Below are 19,566 nucleotides of genomic sequence, written 5' to 3'. Positions count from 1 at the left end.
GGGTCCGTGTCTATTGAGCCATCTTATGATATTTCTGCGACATCTATGTCCCAAGAGTCGAAATGTAAGCATGTGAAGAATAATTTTAATGTTTTCTGCTAGACTTATCCTAGGTTTAAACACATACGTGAAGTGATTTTCCCAAGGGTTAAAGCATAAATGAGAAATGCTGAGTTTCAACTTTTAAAAGATAACTCAACACTTTTGGTGAAGTATTTTAGTGTCCCTGACCTGGAAACTGTATAACTCAATGTCAAAATTATTGTGTGATGTTTGTCATAGAAATACCTCAATTGCCAATTCTGACATTGCAAATATAATTGATATGGAAATGTGATTGGCAAAACACAAAAGCTTTGATATGTACCTTTGCTGTTTGATATGGACAGTGTTAGAGGTAAAATGAAAACAAAGATTAAACTCATGCTTTCTGATGCATCACAAAGAGTGAAGGATAGTTTTTGTGAAGTCCAGGAAGGGAGTTTGCTTGTATTGAAAGATAGAAGCGTTGGATGTTGAACATATCAATCCTGCAAGACAAACAACTTTCCATAACTGTTGATGCGTCAAGATTCAAGGTCCTCCAAGATTCGATGTCCATTGTTGTCAAAGCTGCTTCTTGTCATGACTGTTGATGCATCAAGAATCAAGGTCTTGACAAAACATGGATATCTTGGAAGCACTATAGCCTTCATAATGCCCTCAACAATTCTGTAATAATGGTGGGGGAGAAGGTTTTAAAAGGAAGAAAGGAATACTTAAAGTTTATGTCTATTTATTTCTAAGGATTAATGAAGGGATAGTATGGTTCATTGATATGTTAACAGCGCATTAAACATAAATCCATAACAAAAATGTCATATGGCTGCACTTATTTCTAACTAATGTACAGGACTCGTTCTTAGGTTTTTGAACAAGTATCCATATAAAGTCTTTTTGCACTATATCTGAGTGAGCGAGGTCAACTTGCATTCACCAATATGATGATCAAGGGAAATGCTACACTGCTTTGCAAAAAAAAAAAAAAAAATCCACAACACCTATGCTTCCGAGAGATCAACTTTCTCATTCATTGGAGCCATCACTTTGGGAGATGGATCTTCTGCATCGGATGGTTGAGATTCATGCTTCGCAGCTGCCTGCAACACTCGATTTTGAACATCTAAGGATGAGGGTGAAGTTGGAAGTCCGATACGATTGGTTTCTAACTTCCCAGCAACCCATGAAATTGTCTGAGCTCCAAGTCTTACAGGAGTCAGCAACAACCTTCAAGACACAATCAACTGAATGAAATCAATGCTTTGGCTACGGTTATCACAATCATTTTATTACAATGGTATCAAGTAAGATTCCATCATCAGGCGCCACAGATTTGAAAAATTCACTTGTCTTAAGAAATTTAGTTTCTTTTTCAGTTGCCTCAAAACACCTCGATTACTAAAATTAGGTCAATATTAATGGCTGGTTTTACATTTTTACCCATCATTATAGTAATATCATTACGAAAATAGCATGCACAACGAAAACTAAAGGGTAAAGTGTTATATAATTGCAAAGAGTAAACTATACTCCTTAAATTTTTTGTATTTTGTGATTAGAGAGAACGTGTGCTGGCAATGTGACAAAATCAGCATTATAAGCTTTCTGAAGCAGGGCTTAGTAGCTTACCTTATGTCTTTCTTCAAATCTTCAGAGTTCTCGTACGAAGAGACCCGCCGGAAAATGGTCTGGTGGAGTCACAAGCCAGCAATGAAGAAGCATTAGATCACCATTATCAAAGGGCCAAATTTAAATGAACAGCTAAAATACTCTCTTCAAAGTATAATAAAGGAGAAATTGAACCAAGGATGTTCAGCACTAAGCCTCAACTAAAAACAAGAGTTCAAAGCCCCATTAGTAAACATTTAGAACACATCAACTGACCCGGGTTAGTACATGGGATCAGTTTGTAGAAATTTTATGAAGAAAATGTTTTCACATGGTCATAATTTTTCATTACTTTCAACCAACCTGTTATGTGAATACACTGAATTAGGAAGGAAAGGAAAACGGAGAAGGAGAGGGGAGAAGGATGGGGCAAGGGACAAAAGCCAACTTCTTATTCTGTATGAGTGGTTTGTAATTATTTTAGGCATGAAAGGAACCCTCTCAATGTCAAAAAGGGCATGTAAGTACATGGCAATCAGATGATAGAAGTCAGAAGATCATCAAATCATTTTTTACCATGAAGATCTCCTACACGGGACTCAAGAAACCAAGATTTTGTTTTCTGGTTTAAATGTGGCTATTTGGAGTGAATCACTAAGGAATCCACATACCGCAGCTTAGGTCCTTCATGAACTATCTCATTTTGACGTTTCATTGAGTACGGTAATACAGATACGGTACTCAGACTGTCAGACATGCCTGCTAAGACATCATTCTACTGCCACATAATATGAGAATTTTCTTAATTTTTTGTAGGACAATTTTTGAACAAGAAACAGCTAATTGACTAAGCCTTATGACCAAAAATTGAAGAGGCTGAACAATAAAAAATAAAGCAAGAAGAGTCAAACCTTAGTCGCAAGTAAATTTCGCTAACAAACACCAAACGACATTAACATTAGCTAAGCTGAACGTGCTTAATCTTGTTAGAAGAGTGTCTCGATATGTTTTAAGTAATATCCTAGTGAGCTCAGTGTCAACCAATCTAAGGTGAAACCCTTTAGTTCAGATAATATGATGATCAACATTTGACATTCTCTGGTTTTATCATATTTGGCACTATAGGAAAATTTCTTACAAGAGGATTGAAGTCAATATCACCCAATGATCTACAAAGAATCCATTTTAAATATGATATCAGCACTAAATGGTTATACCACACAATACCATCTATAACAGTTGAACTACAGTTGCCATTTTACAAGAAATCACCCTTCTCATGATAAACCCAGACCATTAAGACCCAAGTTTTAATGGTTGCAGTGAGTTAAAAATACACTAAAACCTTTGTATTGTCTTTTAAGACACAGCAGTTCAAAAAGATTCAAAATGTTGAAACGTGAAAGTTTGTTTCAACTTGACAAACAAGGAAATCAATATCAAATACCAAGACCTTGACCACAACGCTTTAAACCAGGAGAATTAGCATACCTGGACAAGGCCAAGAATACCAATAAGCTGTAATGATTTCTCCCACTCTGAAAAAGAAGTGGAACATCAGTAAAAACATAAAAACAAAATAAAGTAAACAGTTATGAATTACACAAGCATGACAAAATAGCAGAAAAATTAAGTTAAAGAGAACAAATGTTAAATAACAATCTCTCTCTCTCTCCATAATGTGAACTACATATCAAAACTCACAACAATATGAATTTCAGAAGTTCTAAGAAAGTGCAAACTGCATGTTTGTCAACATACTTTGGATAAGTCACAATCAATCATCATTTCTAAGTTTCAATTTTAAAAAATGATATATTTCGTGGTAGATACATACCTAGCAGTGCGTAAATTGCTGCTACAGAACCCTGCCACAGATATTTGTTAGAATTTGATATCACTCGAGCTAGAGTAATGAGTACCATTTTTTGGGTATCATTCTAGCTAGTAAATAAACCATAAAACCTACATATCACGAAAGGAACATGGATCTTACCACACTGTACCCAAGAACTTGCACAGGAGAAGGACTGATATCTTCTAGGATTGCCTCAGCTTCCTGAGTGAACACAAGTCAACCTTTATTACATTATTTTAAAAAAAAAAAAAAAAACGAATTGGAAAGAATATTTTTATTTCAAATCATTCAAGTACGGCACATTGGAAATCCTAGATCAGTAATAATTTCGCTAAGAAGTGTTAAGGTAGGACTTTCTAGCAATACCCAATTGGTTTTATAGGTTGGATGTCTAACATGACATAAATATCCAGGTATTTGTTTCCCTGTTTCTTCTTTATTGCACCATTTGTATAGTCTGCAAGATAGACCTGTTCTTCTCAGTAGTTACTTGCATCTGTATGTGACTGAGATTGTTAAGTGGTAGTATGTCCCACCTCAATTGCATGTGAGGTTGAATGGTCTTTCATTCATGTTAGCCTCTTCATCTATTGCCAGTTTAGTTTAGGTTGGATGCAGTAGACCGCAGTCCACCCCCTTTTTTAGGTTGCTTAACCTAGTTGTTGACACGTGTAACCACTAACCAGCACAACATAAAACCTACCAATTCTATACCTGAATAACCTTAGAATCTGTAAAGCTCCCCCAACAGTTTGAAAGAAGAAATGCTCTTCATTCAAATGTATTATCCATGCTGGGGATTTGTAAGTTGTAACTTTTTGATAGATTTCTTTTAACATGAACTATAAAATAGCTATCTTATTTGGTAGCAGTAACATCTAAGATTGCAGATAAAATAGAACTAAACTACCTAAATCAATCTCATTAACTCAAGAAAATTTCTGTTATTTTCCATGATGACCAAATATATTCTAATAAAGTATGTTACTTTCTCCCTCTTTTGTTCTTGGTCCAATATATTATAGATATCTAGCAATTCTGTAACAAATATGAACCCAGAGTTAGTTTAGGTCTTCTACTTGCAACAAGAAGAAAAAAAAAAAAAACAATCAACCAACTCATAATCTTCTGGTGTTGGTTAAAAATCAGCACTGAACATTATTTATATAAAGATTTTGAGGAAAGGGAATAGAGCATAAGAAATACCTCATTAAGAATTGTTAGTGTTGTCTCTGGTTTGAGTTCCTTAATTCGGAGACCCTGTTTCACCCAAGACTGGAAGCCACCCTGGACCAAGTATTGTCTCTGTGATGTAAATTACAAATTAACAATTACTTTATGCAATCTGTTTTGCAATAGCAAACAACATAGGTAACTCATTAAATGCAATAATTCAGGTAGGAGTGCAAGATGTTAGTATATATGATATTTACAAAAAAGGAGTTATATTGGACTGAAAGAGATGGCAACAATGCAATGTTGAGAAGTCTGAAATGAGATTAGGATTTAAGGGCTCAACCATTTGGGGCTTGCATATTTGCAGTTTGGGTTTGGTCATAAGTCTTGAAAACCATATCAGACCAAATAAATTGAAAATTTCAAATTTAAATAGATTTCATCTATGTTGGTTATTTCAATTTGAACTGCATATGCTCACTCCTTAGGTAAAAGACATTCCTTAAATATCTAACTGTAATCCTTCAGAAGAGGTACTGCGCTCTCTGTTGCACTCTGGTTTCCAGACATGGCATTAAGAAATGAATGTTAACTCAGAAAAAAAAAAAAAATACACCATGTGAATTCCTTGTAACATAACTCTGTTATTTCCTCCTAATTGAGTGTATCTCAAAGCTATTTTCTTACAGAAGAACTTTGAAAATTCAGAAATACTTACCTTAACCCCAAGTTTTCTCAATGATCTTGCAATTCCTTTAGAACGACTACCATTAGCATCCATAATTATGACCTTGGACCTGTCCTACAAGTGGTAGAAAAAATATATATATGTTATGAAGTTCTATTCGCAGGTCAGTTACAAAGGCCATGCCCAGTAGTTAACTTAAGCTAGATCCAATAAGAAAAATACTGGATGTGCATGATCAACCTTTGGACAAATGGAAATCACTTAGATACAAACCTCAATGGTTTTCAAGTTTCGAATAACAGTAGCAATCAAGGAGTCATCAAGGTCCCTTCCGCTCTTCATTAGTTTCCGCATTGAGCCATTAACCTGAATAAAAATGAAGACCACAAAATATAAAGCTTCAGGGAAAGAGAATATAAGTAACCACCAATATGCATTGTTTATTTGGCAAAAAGCAATATTTGGCTCCAAGTAACAGAACAGAAGTACTAAAAATTTGAATTTCAAGTAAGATTGTGATGTTTAACCAAACCTCAGGTAAAGATACACTAGCATAACGAAACCGAGCTGCACGCCGAAGATCAGGAATGCCATCTCTCTCTCTTAAGACCTTCTCAAAGTTAATGCCCAAAAATAAGCCATTTCAAATTCAATAGAATAGGAAAAACGAATTTTAATCTCAGAAAAATAATAGATTAACCATCTATGAGGGCAGTTAAAACCTAAGCAAAGGGGTATGAAAGGACTAAGAGAACTTATTTTATTAAGTATCTTTGAATTGAATCTCAAAATACATAAAATAATTCATGCTACAAAATATAAGGCCCAAAATTCACTTTAACTTTGTTCAGGTGTGGGGTAGGTGGGCTTAGGATAGAGATCCTAAGTTTGAGAGTTGGGGTTTTCTTCTTTTACTAAAAAAAAAAAGTTTCGAAGAAAAGGCGAAAAAGGTTTATAGTCTCTTGCCTCAGGCCGGACATCAATAAGTAAAGCATTCTCCTTTCCAGACAAGAGCTCCAAAGTTACTTTTGGAGATAAGTCCCCAGAGTAACCGCTGTATGCCCATCTCCAGTAAAACGCCCTGCACAGATCTGATACAAAATATAAACTCCTCATGCAAAAAAGAAAATATTCTCTTAAATGTATAATTAAAATGAGCACATAAGAACATTCATACCATAAAGTGGCTGAGGTGCCAACGAGAAGGAAAAATGGGACAATGGGATCATTTGGGTCAAGGCCTACACTCCTTTCCAACCCCTCAATACCAGTGTAAACCTGCTTACAGCAAATTGAAGTTAAAAAAAAATGCTCACAACTGAATAGATACTGGTTAAAACCATAGGTGATAGGAATCTCAACTGCATATCATCCAATTTTACAGGATCTAAGTAATATTGATGAATTTGATGAAAGAAGATTTATCCCTGATCTAGAAAATTGAGCACTGAGGAAGGTTATATGCTCCAACTCATTGTTCTATGTTTAGCACAATTGATTCCTATTGATGCCAGCTACTTGCTAATATCTACAAGAAGAAATTTGTTTGTGGATCATCAAAAAACATTAAAACCATGATTCATGAATGCCAAATAAAAGGATACCTGTTGCAGAGCAGCCCTAACAGGCTTTAAGGCTTTTCCTGTTCTCTCTTCATACAAAGTCAGTGCATCCTTGATCTCTGGTGGAAGATGTTCCTTGGCAGAACCATAGTAATAAACAACAGAGGAAGCCCCATTTGATAAAGAATCCTCCACTACGACAATGGCACTCCTCAATAAGTCAACAGCAAAAGCATTAGCTTTACTTGAGGCTTCCTTCAAATCACTTGAAAAGTTTGAAACCTTATTGTTAGCTAATGCTTGAGCATTGTCTACAGCTTCAGAAGCACTTGTCTTAACAGAAGTTATAGAAGAATTAATTTTATCCAATAAGCTTTTCACAGCATTCTCCCCCTTGATTACTGAAGAGTTGAAGGACTCGTTAACCCCAGCCAGAAAATCATCAAGACCAGTTTTCACACTGGATAGTGAATCATTATCAAAGTTCAGGGAGCTAGATGCTGCAGTTGGATTCTCGGGGACTGTGTCAACAGTTGACATGGTTTCAGGTCCCACCATCCCCATGGAATTATTGGCATTTTCAACTGACTGCTCTGTTAAATCCTTAAGTTTCTCTTCTGCAGCAGATATGTCAGAAGTTTTCACATATTTCAGTTCCCCAACTCCTACTGGGGTTGACTTATTTATTGCGTCAACTGAAGAACTCCACACATTAGAAAAGTTGCATTTAACCTCATCGAACTCATCTTGGCAAGAATAACTGTTAATGAGGTCCATGGGTACTGGTTGTTGAGTGCTTTCTACAAAATTGGAGTAGAGAGATTCCATTGCTTGTGGTTTAAAAGACATTCTATCGAGATAATTTCCATTTGACATGCCCAAAACAGACTTGTCTTGAGCATTACATCTGAACTGAAAGTCCTTCTGGAATGGAGTAAAGGGTCGCAAACCTCCATGGAAAGAAATCTGCTTGAGGCATCATTTCAAATGCATGAATGAACTGCTTCTTAAAAAACAATTAAGCAATACTATTTTAAAAGTATGACAGGATTTGGGAAAAACATTTGTTACCAAAGAAAATGCATACCTTGGCAATGGAAGATAAAACAGCAGTCTACTAACTTTTCCTATAAACAAAAATTCGTAAAATAACTAGGACATATTAAAGTGTAAAGACTTCAAACAGGAGAATGTATGGTCTTTACTGACACAAAGCATTCCCCCCTCAATGCAGCTCTAATTCACGCACTAACCAACTAGTACAAACTCCTCAACATTCAACAAGATTGAATGTTCCATAAGCAATTAAATTTCATAGTTTCAAGCTTGAAACAATCAAGATTTCAAAAATGATTTAAAACCATTAACTCAAAGAAAAAATAGAGCAGTACAGGCAAGTCAAATTGTGCATAGAAGAAGGAACTTTATGGTTGAAAGTGAACTCTCCACCTGAGAATGTGAAGAACAACCAGAGGTGGCTGAGCAAACAGGCAACATTGTTCAAGTGTTCTCAATAGCAACCCAACCTGGGAAAATTCACCAAACTCTCATATCTGCTAAATTTCCAACAAAAACAACACATCATTCTCCAATATAAACACAAATGATTAATGAAATATTCCAAGTTCATAAAATGAAATCCAGAAACAAACCAGAAACGATAAACCTTTAGCATAATTCAAAGTCAAATAAATCAAAAGTATCAATGGGGAAAAAAATGAGAAAGCTTTAGGAAACCCATTTCAATTTTTAGGACAACAAGATCAAAACTTTAAGTAAATTCTTTTAAATTGATTCCTTCATTATATTAAACAATACCCAAATGCCAGAAACAACAATAACACCAAAAAAAGGGTTTCTTTAACGTGAGATTCTTGAAAACTTAATAAAAAAACCAAAGATAAGATCAAATATTGAAATGTGTACCATGTAATTCACTCTCTAATCCAAGTTTCTACCAAAATTGAAGTCAGATAATATTAAAAACAAGTTGAGAAAGTAAGGAGTTAAAGGGAACTAACTAAAGAAAAATATATATGACCAGAAAGAAATGGGTGACGGTGGAAAATCGTGTGGCTTGTTGAAGCTGTTAGCTTCTTCATCTATTAATGGCTGACTTGGCTACTCTTTGCCTCTCGTTTGGTTTGTGGCGACTAATTTCGGATTCGCATTTCGTTGTCGGTTTTGTCATTTCTCTCGAACTCTGTAATTTAACTATTAAAATTTTAACATGTAAAAATAAAACTTTTAAATTTTGTTTTAACATATATTTTTTAATTATAAATTCTAAAATACAAAATATGCTTTTTTTTTAATCCAAAATATGCTTCTTCTTTTTTATTATTTCAAGTGCCATTTTCTCTTACCCATGATAAATTTTTACACTTTGATTTAAAATGTGAAATAAGGAAAATACTTATATAAATTTTTATAAATACAATTTGTAAAATTTTTTATTATAAATGAATAAATAAAATTTAAATTTATAAATTAAAAATATAAAATTGAAAATTTTTTTAATAATTATGATATATTTATTAAATAAATATTTTTAAAAAATAATAACAATTTTATTGTTTAATAAATATTAATTAAATTTAAATTATAATTAATATTTTAAATATTTTATTTTATTAATTTTTTAAATTCTATCAATTAATTAATTTAATTTTTTTATTAAATTTTTACTAAATTATTATTTTTTTAAATTCACAAACTTTATTTAAATAATTTCAGTTTTATCTTATGAAATAAATAAAACATATAAATTCAGAATTTAAAATAAATAATAGAAATGCTCATAAGAAATTTAACTAATTAAAAATGTTTTATGAAAAAGTAAAATCACCTGCGTGGCACGGGTCAAAATCTTGTAGTATATAAAATCAACGGCTGAAGAAAGTCCCGACTCCGTCCCTTGTTAAAGCCTGAAACTATATTTCCCCAATCATCATCTCAAAAACCCTAATTTCGGCTTAGGGTACCCAATCGAAAATTTTTTCTCAGTATTGTTAGTTCGGTAGAGTGAATTGATAATTTGATTTGAAAGATGGGAGAAAGAAAAGTATTGAACAAGTATTACCCGCCGGACTTCGATCCGTCGAAGCTTCCGAGGGTCCGGCGACCCAAGAACCAACAGATGAAGGTTCGAATGATGCTTCCGATGAGCATCCGTTGCAATACCTGTGGTAATTACATCTACAAAGGCACCAAGTTCAATTCCCGCAAAGAAGATGTCATCGGCGAGGTTAGTTTAAGCGTTCCTTTCACTCTTTAGCCTCGGTTTAACAAATTTCAAACGCAAAGAAAAAAAAATGTAGAAAAAGCAACGATCGAAAGCTATCTTTTGCTCTGTAAGGTTCTGTTTGGATGTCTTTGGTGCATTTTAATTACCTTTTCTATTATTGTATTTCAATTATTTGCAGACATATTTGGGAATCCAAATATTTAGGTTTTATTTCAAATGCACCAAGTGTTCTGCTGAGATTACAATGACGACTGATCCACAAAATTCAGATTATGTTGTTGAATCGGGTGCGACTAGAAATTTTGAACCTTGGCGTGCTGAGGATGAGGTGAGAGCTTTGTGTATCAAGCTAAGTGTTTGTTATAGTTCTTTGAACAGTGCTGGATGTTTAGTTATGGCTCTTATGATAAAATCTTTCATCTTTTATTTTATTAGGAAGCAGAGAAGGAGAGACAGAAAAGAGAATCTGAAGAAATGGGGGATGCAATGAAATCTTTGGAGAACAGAACGTTGGATTCAAAAAGAGAGATGGACATCCTTGCTGCACTTGATGAAATGAAGTCTATGAAGGTACTTGAACCAACTTTTTGTGTTTTATGCTAGAGATATATGCAACATTATTGTCATCAAAATATAAAATAATGTAGAACAGTTTTTCTTTGTTTTGACTGTGTTTATGGATGTCAAATAAGGAAAAATTGTCATCCCTTATTTTATGTGTGAACTTGAAATCCTGAAGTTATATTATTTGTCTGTCAAAATGGCCCCAAGTAATGTTTTCTTCTCTTTGATGCTAATGAAAGTCTGTCTTATATTGCAGTCCAGACATGCTACTGTGAGTGTAGATGCAATGCTTGAGGCCTTGCAGCGCACTGCTGCAGAAAAGGTAAAAATATTTCTACTTATATCTTAATGGCTTAAGCCACTGTTATGCTTAAAAATCTTCATTCGTACTTGATTTGATACTGTCCAATTTCTTTAAATCAATGGTGAAACATTTTTGGCTGGAATTGCTTGGCAATCTCCAAATCCTGAGAGGAATTTATGGTTTTGTCGAGAACACTTTATGCTTCATTTCTCTTTTGTGAGTCTGACTACGAAGATAATAATGTGCTAACAGGAGAAGAAAATAGAAGAAGAAGATGAAGCCCTTATAAAATCAATTTTCCAGGTTAGAATTGGTGTATTATTCTTCCTTACCTACAATCACAGTTGCCCCCTTGTTCTTGGTGGGCATGTTTCTAACATCAGTGTCAACTTTAATGCAGAAGCCAAAGGAAATTGTTAGAAGGATTTCAGATGAAGTTTTTGATGATAATGAGGATTTGACCCATTTATCAAGTGGCAATGATGAAACCTCAAATCATGGCTTAAAGGTACTATATTGTGTAACTTCAGTTTGCAAAAACATGCATATACACATACTTTCAAAATATTTTTTAAATGCATATAAATAGTTTCTAAGTAAATTATCTAAATTTAACTTATTTTTAATTGAACTTACCAAATGGATTGCTGACAATTAGTAATAGTTTTATTGGATTTTAAAAAATATTTGTTTTGTTAGAATAAGTGTCACCTTGAAGATAGAACAAGATTTTCTAAGGTGGGTAAAGGGTTCACAATATTGAAGACAAATAGTGAAAGTCCATGCTGTTTGGGTTAGGGGGTGAGTATCAGACATTGGTATACGTTTGACATGCACACATTCATTTTTTTCTTAGTATACTTTAAGGGGCAAGGCCCAATATGCTATGTTTGTTTTGAAGTTTTGGAATGTTTCTAACACAGCTACTTTAGAAACAATCAAGAGTCAGGGTAATGTGGGGGAAAGCCAGCCATTTGGAGGGATCATTATCTCATGTAAAGACAGAAAAATATTCTTGAACTTTCAATTTTATTTTCAAAATGGAGTTGGCTTGTTGGATGATACCATTAGGTTGTTAATTTACCTTGCACCAATACCAAGGTCCATATGATAGTTTTAGGAGATATTGATAGTCATGCAACATCTGCTGATTATCGTGTTTATGTCACTCAGACTGGTGGTAATTATAATATGGCAAAATTTTCTTCATCATCTGAGTATGGTGCTTGCAGATGATTTTGTGCTGATTATCAAAAAACCTCTATGGAGCTCTGGATGATTTTGTGGAAGAATCCACCTGAGCTGTCATCAGTTTTGAGAATTTGCTTCTTTTTTATTTGAAAGTGGAATAAATTAATTAAAGAAAGTACAGAAACAGGGTTTAAATTATGTTTGTAGAACTGTGAATTTGCTGTATTTATTTTAATTTTCTATCTAAAATATACCCAGACTCATTGGATACTTGTTGATAGTAAAATCCTATTATTGAAATTAATTGGTAAATAGTCTGTGAACTCATTCTTTCATGTGTATGCTATTCAGAGGAGAAAGGTGTCCGAAGAAGTGTCAAGTAACCCTACAGATGCTTTGACAAAAGCCAGTTCTCTTGACGGCCCCAGCAGCAAAGGTATTTGCTTTATTTATCACAAATTCTTTAGTCATATATTGCATAGTATATTAAAATGCGCTATGTTGATAAGATACACCATAGCTTATCATAGAAGTAGTTTAACTTTCTATCTAAAGCAAGTTGCTCCCTGTTTAAATATCATGAGCATTGAGGCTTTGCCACCTCATATAAAGCATTCTTGCTGTCAACCAGCTGCTGCTATCAGACACCATCTTTATTGTTGATTTCAGTCAATTGCAGATTTCGATACCAATATTTGCAAAACCTACTATAGTATATATCCGAAAGTATAATTATAGGGTATGAGATGATCACAAAGATTCTTATGAACATATACCTTGACATAAAATTGTGGAAATTAGTGATGGGTCATGGCCTGCACATGTAACTTGATGTTCTTATGAACATAACTGTAACACTAAAAGTGTGAAAGTATATGTAAAATGTCAGTCAAATCATTCATTTTTTAGAACCTAAAGCTTATCTCAGTTGGTTCATGCAGTGGGATCTAGCATCTAGTATATGTGGGGTTCAAATTTTCGCACTTACAACCCCTTCCCTTAGCCTCCTTTTACTTTCTGGACCTGATATCTGAATTGTTGTACATCCATTTTGTATTGTGTGATTTAGCTTGCACTTGTCTGAATATGCTAATGAACATATTTGGTTGTTGACAGAAGCTTCAAGTGAGTCGGGGAATCGCCAAGCTAAAGCTCCTTTCAAGCCTTCAATCACGATCTCTGTTGTCAAGAAACCAGTCCTAGCTGCGAATGGTAACGTTCCAGGACAATCAGAAGAGAAATTTGCTAACAATACAAGCACTGGACTTCAATCTCTATGTCAAAACTATGAAAGTGATGATGATTAGTTTAGTTTCTTATCATATTCCTGTATTTTGAAAACTTATTTTTCAAATGCTAGTGTGCTTGGCTTTAACTTTTAAAGTAGAGAAGCCGTTTAAAAGATTGGGCCAAATTAGATTTTATAATTTGTGTATTTATACCATGTCAAATATGCATAAAATATGAAAATTATCTAATCATATTCATATGTTAGACACAAAATATATTTTTTTATTTTTGTATCATTTGTATGTAGGTTTATATTATTTATATATGTATTATTATATTGTGTTTAAAATTATGAAATCTGCACTTAATAATTATTCTTACTAACCAAATAAAGATTATAATCTGCGACTATTATGTTGTATTATGAATTACTTACCAAATATTAAACCAAACGCCAAACGGGTCTTTCAAAAAAGAAAAAAGGGAAAAACCAAATGAGTCTTCAAAACATACTCTCAGGGAATGAGGTAGAGTGTAAACAACTTGTGTGGGGTGCAAAACTAAAGATCACTGCTGCTGAAGCAGAAATTTATATTTCAGGTAAACTTACAAAGGAAGTTCACAGTACTATGAAAGATTAAGTAAACGATATGATGCTCGCAACTTAGATGTTGGTATTGGGGAAAAACAGATGAAAAGGGCTTTTGTTTCAATTGTATGTGTCCACTTGCTTCGAAATGGAGAAGGAAAGTCCGAATGTATTTTACTTGCAGCATTTTGAGATATTAGTAGACCATACTAAATCCACTGAAAAACTTCCTTATACTCGAATTCATTTAATAAATTATGATTGGCATGGCCGGATAAAGTTACAAGGTGAACAACAAACGATTGAAGAATTGTGGAGACTTCTAAAAGCGCCCACTCTGGTTATAGCGATTTCTGAAGGTGATTATTTGCCTTGGCGACAGTGACTTAAAGATTGCAGAGGTGAAATCATCTATAATGACGACTTTGAGGGCTTAAGATCCCATCAAAATGATGTGTTACGTTTCAATTGTGCAGATTCTTCGGATAGAACCAATGCTGCTAGTTACTTTGGGGCACTCCAGGTGTTTGTTGAGCAGTGTAGGCGGCTTGGGATATCTCTTGATAGTGATTGGGCATATGGTTATCAGTCAGTTAATAACTATGGTGGGTATACTGCTCCATTCCCACCTGCTGGGAGAAATGATCTGATGCAGTAACGGGAAAAACTTATTATATCGATCATAATACAAGGACCACAACATGGGATCATCCATGCCCAGATAAACCATGGAAGAGATTTGACATGACATTGGACGAGTTCAAGAGATCAATAATTTTATCACCTGTATCTCAGCTAGCAGATCTTTTCCTCCTTGCTGGTGGCATCCATGCAACACTGTATACAGGTTCCAAGGCCATGCATAAGTCAAATTCTAAGCATATTCAATGAAGAAGCAGGAAAATTCAAGCAGTTTTCAGTGGCACAAAATGTGAAAATCACTTTTCAATTGAGATACAAAAATGCACTTGTGGAGAGTTCTCGTCAAAAGCAATTGGAGATGTTCCTTGGAATAAGGCTTTTCAAGCATCTTCCATCTGTTCCAGTTCAGCCACTGCATGTATGTATTTATAGTGTTTGTCTAGATTTCCAGTTTATACTTACAACCTGTCTGTGGTGATAGCCCTGCACTCTCCCTGGCTTGCCATTAAATGTTTGCCAGTAAATGTTTCATTGTGCGTCAATCTTTTCTTTTACTTCTTTTTTTTTTTTTTACAATTTTGCTGTACCCTTTATATTGATGAAAGAAACTTTCTCAAACAAATGAATGTGGCCTTGGATACTAAATTCTGTTGCTGAAACCAAACTCACTGCTACCTTGTGAGCTACTTTTGGTACTAAATGGTTATAAATTACAATAAGCCAATAAGTCAGTAGATGGCTTCAGTATTGATTCTTAATATTTACCGTTGAAAATACCGAGTTTAATTGGGATTATCATACACATCCCATGGCAGATAAGTGGTTTTTAACTTATTTATTAGAGTTTTTGTTTTAGGTGAACATTTCTTTCCTGATAAGTTTTTTTTTTCTTGTCTAAAAACAACATTCAATTTGAAAACAAATAACTTACCTTACTGTTTATATATACCAGTCTACATCACTTGACAATTCTGTATTAAATTCTAATTTCCTTCCCCCAACCCCTTTTTTTAATTTGTTTCATTCTTCTTTTTATTTTGACTTAGGCAGTGGGGTTTCCTAATGTGGTCGGATGATTCTCTATGTATCAAATTTTTTTAGAGGTAGAAATCCTTGGAGTATCTCTCCTCTCCCCTGGAATAGAGTATTTGCTAATGAAGGGCGTTTTAGGGCGTGGTGCCAAACTAATTGAGCTTGCAAAGAAATTTCAATAGGAAACCAAATCTTTTTTGTCTGCTTCGGACATAAACCCTTTTTGTGGCACTTCTCTATCCAATGAAGCTGTGTCAACATCGGCAAAACAGGGTTCTGCTAATGATTGTGTTGACCTGTTAACTGGAGGTGATGTGTTTTCTGAATCTTTTTCTCTGCCAGTTACAGAAAAAGTGGCTTACGAGGGAGGTGACTTGCTTGATTTGCTGGACCAAGCTGTTGTTGACTACCATGATCCTGAAACTGATCATAAATCCTCTACATCACAGGATGGGAGGTCTCAGTGCTGCCCAGAAGTACATAAACTGTCTAAAGCCGCATATGGTATGTGACTACTTGTTGCTTGTATGTTTGACTTCATACGTCTGGGGAAAACTCATGAAAAGCCTAAATGTGAATAAAAGCCTGTTGAAACCCTAACATTGGTCCTCCATGTAGTTACTCTCTCCATGAGTCAATTGAATAGTCATGTCTAGAAAGTTGGGCTGGCCATATAGAAAAATGTAATGCCTTATTGTTCATAGAGAATACTTATGTAGGATTAAGAAATAAGTATCTTTGTACTACGATGTAACCTTAATGCTACAAAATTTATGCTTCGTATTTTTGAGAGAAACATGTTGAGACGTTTTGATTTAGTATTTATTGTGGTCTAACCACTTACAATGAAACTGTAGGTTGAGACAGCTATAGGTTCGGCATCATTCTTGTCGTTACTCACTCCATTGGATTCTGGATCACGACATTGATATTGGAGGGCTACCCCTAATACTACCTCTGCTGAATTTGTTATTGTTCTTGGCACACTTTCAGATGTCAGTGGAGTCATATTGCTCTTTAGTCCACGTGGTTATTCTGAAGCTGATGCTCTCATGGTAAGTGTACCCATCTTCTTGCTGTATTTTTATCTTGTTAATATGTATTTTCAATTATGCGCAACTCCCATATAGCAAATGTCGAACTTCTGTTATAGTTTTAAATTAGTATCTCTTCTCAGTTATGTTACTCCGGAAATTTGTGCTTTAGTTACTCAAAGACCCTTTTTGACATGCATCTAAGGCATAACTCCTTTTTCAGTGTCATTTCAGTATCAGAAACATATTAGAATTACTTCCCCGACAGTTATGTTGCTCAGGCTCAGGCATAATTATGTGGCCGACATGGATGTATATGACACCTTTGTCATGTACATGTTGGGCCAAGTAATTTATGAAAATGAAGAGTCGAAGCAGCATACTTTAATAGGGATAAAATAGCTGATTGGTAATGAAACCAATTTTGGTTAACTAATGATTGCTTGCAACATGAAACTATAATATGCTTCAAGCATTGAATATTTCAACAATTATAGGGTAACTTAATATTCATTATGCCATCTTTTATACTATCATCATAGTGTGATATGGATGGCTTTTGTACTCAGCCATATCTATGTCCATATTCTATGTGTGTGCAGTGTATTCTTTCTTTGTATTTTAGACATTAAGATTATGTTTGGTGTATAGAATGATAGATAGAATAGGATGATAATTTTCTTACACTATGTTTGATTTCTATCTAAAGAAAGGGATAGGATTATATGGAGGATGAATCATCCTCTTAGCATAGGATGATTTAATCCTCATTATTTTTAATCTATGGGATTGAACATATATGTCCTATTATACCTTTAAAAATTACATCAATAATTTAAATTGTATAAATTTTGAGAAAGGATAATTTTAACCAATAAATAAATTATCCTATCCTAATCCTTACATAAGATAGGATATATTATTTAATCTAATCCTATTCATAATATCATCTTATTTTATCATAATCTTGTACATCAAACATGACTTAAACTTCTTAGGCAGTACTTTAGAATGTTTCTGACAGACTCTACTAAGTTAAATATGCTGATATTATACACTATTGGTGCTGAACACTTGACTTTAACTGTGTCAATGTCTGTAAATAAGAAATCAATTTATTTTTGTTCTAATAAATGTGAAAACCCTTTGGGCTTGAGCTATAACAGGGAGGTAACCCTCTCCTATCCCATAAATCCCCATTCCCCTCCCTAGGATTCAAACCAAATACCTCTAATTAAGAAATGGATTTGATATTGCTGTTAAATTTCTTGTCTATTAGAGACTTTAACTTCTTGTCTCTGGATGGAAAACCCTTTTCGCAAGAAACTTGACGTGCCTCTTTTGGAGGTGCTATTGAATGTGATCCGTGCCTTCATGCCAAACGATTGTGATTGCTGGAAGCCCTGTGAGAAAAGAGACAGAGCTTACATCATCGCAAAGTACTGATCAAATGAATTACAGAAACTGGTTGGACCGAGCTCCACAATTAAATGGATTCAAGGTAATAGTTATGCTTCAATGCTCTGTTTATACCTGGTTCCAGCTTTTTGCTCCAAGTTCATGCTGTGCGTACCTCTGCTAATCCTTGTTTACTTTCAGGTTCCAAATGAGGTTGAGAGGCTAATGGACAACAATCTAGTCTTAGAGCAGCATCTGCCTCCTTCGCCATTACTTGCCAGATTCCGACTGGATACTTTCAATGCAATAAAACCTCGAATTACCCTTTCACCATCTTCGGATGTGGATATCTGGGATACATCAATAACATTTTTAGAAGACAGGCATAACTCTCCGGCTGTTCCATATATTCAAGTCTCCGCAGTCCAGGTATCTGTTAATCCTGCCTTTATCGTACAGCTTGTTTATTTTAAACAGGGTAATTTATGCTGATTAAGGATGATTACAATTCGCCGCAAGCACGAGTCATTTTTTTCATGTCGATTCAGCAGTTTTGGCTACTTTTTACAATTATTATGTTTCTATAAACTTACTAGAATAACAATTTTACAGGAAGGAATAGGACACAACATGGTGACTATTGCAGGATACAGATTGCCAGAGGCCAAACCAGGAACAGCCATGTACTTTGATTGCCCTAAACAAATACAAACTCGCAGGATCTCTTTCAAACTTCTTGGAGATGTTGCAGCATTCTCAGATGAGCCAGTGGAGCAGGATGAATCTGGTTTGAGAGCTCCACCAGTTGCTGCAGGCTTGTCTCTGTTAAACAGAATCAAGTTGAATTACTATGCTGATCCTTATGAGCTTGGGAGGTGGGCGAGCCTTTCTGCAGTTTGACATTTACGTGAACCACAAGAAAATGGCTTTCAAGGTTGATTTTCGTTTTCTTTGTGCTTCTTTTCATATTCATATTGCTTTTTTCTTTTTTTGTATAATATTAAAATTAACAGTATAACAACATCCATTGGTTGAGAAAATTTTAAATGCTGTATCTTCCTTTCTGGATGAATTTTTTATTAATATAATAATATTTTATATCAATTCAAATTAATTTTAATTTAAAAAATCATGTTTAAAATAAAATTTAAGTCGAATAAAGCTCCGGATTTGATTAATTTATATATTTTTTTTATTTTCAAAAGTAATAGATCATAGTTTTTCATTGACCAAATGATTTTTTATCAAACAAATATTAAAAATACAGAAATTGTTTTTTAAATTAATTCCTGCTAAATAATCATACAAAATGACAAATTTGCATAATAGAGGCGTATTTTAAGAAATTAAAGCTTAATAGCCACTTAAAATGACCAAAATGCCCACACGCCCAACACAAAAATC

General features: G+C 34.3%; 2 protein-coding genes and 1 pseudogene across 8 annotated transcripts; 2 read left to right on the top strand and 1 right to left on the bottom strand.

Annotated features, from left to right (window-relative positions):
* Positions 1 to 337: 337 nt before the first annotated feature.
* On the bottom strand, positions 338 to 9,163 carry LOC111307674 (Rhodanese/Cell cycle control phosphatase superfamily protein). 5 transcript variants are annotated; one of them, XM_089751846.1, is made up of 15 exons: positions 8,953 to 9,163; positions 8,381 to 8,484; positions 6,974 to 7,897; positions 6,547 to 6,647; positions 6,336 to 6,450; positions 5,902 to 5,979; positions 5,643 to 5,735; positions 5,400 to 5,483; positions 4,712 to 4,810; positions 3,644 to 3,706; positions 3,485 to 3,515; positions 3,139 to 3,185; positions 1,669 to 1,727; positions 1,041 to 1,266; positions 338 to 711 (listed from the first exon to the last, which is right to left on the bottom strand). In XM_089751846.1, exons 2-14 carry the CDS (start codon positions 8,426 to 8,428, stop codon positions 1,041 to 1,043), a joined length of 1,968 nt encoding a protein of 655 aa, XP_089607972.1. In that variant the 5' UTR covers positions 8,429 to 8,484; positions 8,953 to 9,163; the 3' UTR covers positions 338 to 711. The 5 variants fall into 5 exon arrangements, with proteins under 5 accessions (XP_089607972.1, XP_089607970.1, XP_022761497.2 ...); XM_089751844.1 differs by lacking the exon at positions 338 to 711 and having other exon boundaries at positions 756 to 1,266; positions 8,973 to 9,120; XM_022905762.2 differs by lacking the exon at positions 338 to 711 and having other exon boundaries at positions 756 to 1,266; positions 8,381 to 8,487; positions 8,953 to 9,111.
* A 663-nt stretch (positions 9,164 to 9,826) lies between these two features.
* On the top strand, positions 9,827 to 13,740 carry LOC111307672 (uncharacterized). 2 transcript variants are annotated; one of them, XM_022905756.2, is made up of 8 exons: positions 9,829 to 10,178; positions 10,357 to 10,506; positions 10,614 to 10,748; positions 10,999 to 11,064; positions 11,299 to 11,349; positions 11,447 to 11,554; positions 12,589 to 12,673; positions 13,354 to 13,740. In XM_022905756.2, exons 1-8 carry the CDS (start codon positions 9,981 to 9,983, stop codon positions 13,542 to 13,544), a joined length of 984 nt encoding a protein of 327 aa, XP_022761491.2. In that variant the 5' UTR covers positions 9,829 to 9,980; the 3' UTR covers positions 13,545 to 13,740. The 2 variants fall into 2 exon arrangements, with proteins under 2 accessions (XP_022761494.2, XP_022761491.2); XM_022905759.2 differs by lacking the exons at positions 11,299 to 11,349; positions 11,447 to 11,554 and having other exon boundaries at positions 9,827 to 10,178.
* Positions 13,741 to 13,866: 126 nt separating this feature from the next.
* Positions 13,867 to 19,226, top strand: LOC111307573 (putative phosphoinositide phosphatase SAC9; annotated as a pseudogene). The gene is made up of 13 exons (XR_016331901.1): positions 13,867 to 15,172; positions 15,480 to 15,520; positions 15,800 to 15,861; positions 15,913 to 16,234; positions 16,387 to 16,480; positions 16,668 to 16,785; positions 16,908 to 16,969; positions 17,046 to 17,112; positions 17,307 to 17,367; positions 17,789 to 17,858; positions 18,044 to 18,265; positions 18,364 to 18,591; positions 18,775 to 19,226. The product of XR_016331901.1 is annotated as a putative phosphoinositide phosphatase SAC9 (transcript).
* The last annotated feature ends 340 nt before the right edge of the window (positions 19,227 to 19,566 follow it).

Source organism: Durio zibethinus, chromosome 22 (assembly GCF_047325235.1).
Source record: "Durio zibethinus cultivar Kanyao isolate XHJ-2024 chromosome 22, ASM4732523v1, whole genome shotgun sequence".
In the NCBI taxonomy this organism is placed as follows: Eukaryota; Viridiplantae; Streptophyta; class Magnoliopsida; order Malvales; family Malvaceae; genus Durio; species Durio zibethinus.
This window is presented reverse-complemented; position numbering and strand designations above follow the sequence as displayed.

Excerpts from the sequence above, each read along its gene's own strand:
- LOC111307674 (XM_089751846.1), bottom strand. The coding sequence starts at position 8,428 with ATGTTGCCTGTTTGCTCAGCCACCTCTGGTTGTTCTTCACATTCTCAG. Across the intron at positions 5,736-5,901 it reads CTAGTGTATCTTTACCTGAG|GTTAATGGCTCAATGCGGAA; the intron begins GTTTGGTTAAAC and ends ATTTTTATTCAG. Across the intron at positions 3,516-3,643 it reads AAGTTCTTGGGTACAGTGTG|GGTTCTGTAGCAGCAATTTA; the intron begins GTAAGATCCATG and ends TATCTGTGGCAG.
- LOC111307672 (XM_022905756.2), top strand. The coding sequence starts at position 9,981 with ATGGGAGAAAGAAAAGTATTGAACAAGTATTACCCGCCGGACTTCGAT. Across the intron at positions 10,507-10,613 it reads CTTGGCGTGCTGAGGATGAG|GAAGCAGAGAAGGAGAGACA; the intron begins GTGAGAGCTTTG and ends TTATTTTATTAG. Across the intron at positions 11,555-12,588 it reads CCTCAAATCATGGCTTAAAG|AGGAGAAAGGTGTCCGAAGA; the intron begins GTACTATATTGT and ends TATGCTATTCAG.